Genomic DNA, 1,050 nt, shown 5'->3' on the forward strand with positions numbered 1-1,050 from the left:
ATCCGTCTTTCAGCCAGTTTTCATCTCTACACCGACAGTCCTGCTCCGCACCGACACTCCACCAAGTCGCCCATCTGTTGTACCTGGCTCAAAAGCGACGACAGGAAAGCCGCCCAACCCAGCCAGTACCAGTCTGGATGAGGTGATGAAGACAACAAAGATCATTATCGGTTGTTTCGTGGCAGTAACCTTGCTAGCAGCAATCATGCTAATTGTATTTTATAAACTACGAAAGCGGCATCAGCAGAGGAGCACGGTGGCTGCAGCCAGAACTGTGGAGATTATTCCGGTAGAGGAAGAACTGCCACCACCGGCATCTGTTGCCAATATAGCAGGGGAGGGGGCACTGACTCTACCAGAGATAAGGGATCATAACAGTATTTACAAACTGGACTACAACACCCACAAATCTGACTACGGCTACAAACCAAAACCAGAATACAGTACCCATAAAGCCAAGGACGATTTCGGCATCCACAAACCTAAGTCAGACTTCAACACCTACAAACCTAAAACAAACTATATGTACCAACCTACTTTGGAATACAGATCTCACAAACTGACGGACTATTCACACAAGTCATTGCCGGATTATCACATACACAAAAAAGCTGAGCAGAGCCCCTACAAACATGGATATAGTACTCAAAAATCTGACTACAAATCTCATACTCCTAAACCAGACTTCAGCCCATTCAAACCAGAGTACGGTGTTCCAAAATCCAAAACGAACTACAGTATGGCCAAGCTCAAATCCGATTACAGCCCCTTCAAGACAGACAGCAGCCTTTACAAACCTGACTACGGTGCTTTCAAGGCAGAGTACAGCCCCCTCAAAGCAGAATATGTCAGTTGTGACTTCAGCCCTCACAAGTCCAAAATGGATTACAGTCCTCACAAGGTGGACTACAGCCCGCATACGATCGACTACAGCACCCTGAAGCCCAAATACAACACTTACAAGACACCGGGCCATGGTGCCAAATGGACAGAAAGCAACAGTAGTGGAAATTCTTTGCCTCGAACCTTGCCCAGTGCTATCACAGCTAC

At 46.9% G+C, this 1,050-nt stretch overlaps 1 protein-coding gene across 1 annotated transcript; it reads left to right on the plus strand.

The window, feature by feature from the left end:
• Positions 1-4: 4 nt before the first annotated feature.
• LOC107735907 (uncharacterized) lies at positions 5-1,045 on the plus strand (the record flags this gene model as incomplete). Its single annotated transcript, XM_016547457.1, has 1 exon — positions 5-1,045. A coding segment is annotated over one exon (1,041 nt), but the record flags the coding sequence as incomplete, so codon positions are not given.
• Between the last annotated feature and the right edge of the window lie 5 nt (positions 1,046-1,050).

This window comes from Sinocyclocheilus rhinocerous, unplaced genomic scaffold (genome assembly GCF_001515625.1).
Source record: "Sinocyclocheilus rhinocerous isolate Xijiao unplaced genomic scaffold, SAMN03320098_v1.1 C36364165, whole genome shotgun sequence".
In the NCBI taxonomy this organism is placed as follows: domain Eukaryota; kingdom Metazoa; phylum Chordata; class Actinopteri; order Cypriniformes; family Cyprinidae; genus Sinocyclocheilus; species Sinocyclocheilus rhinocerous.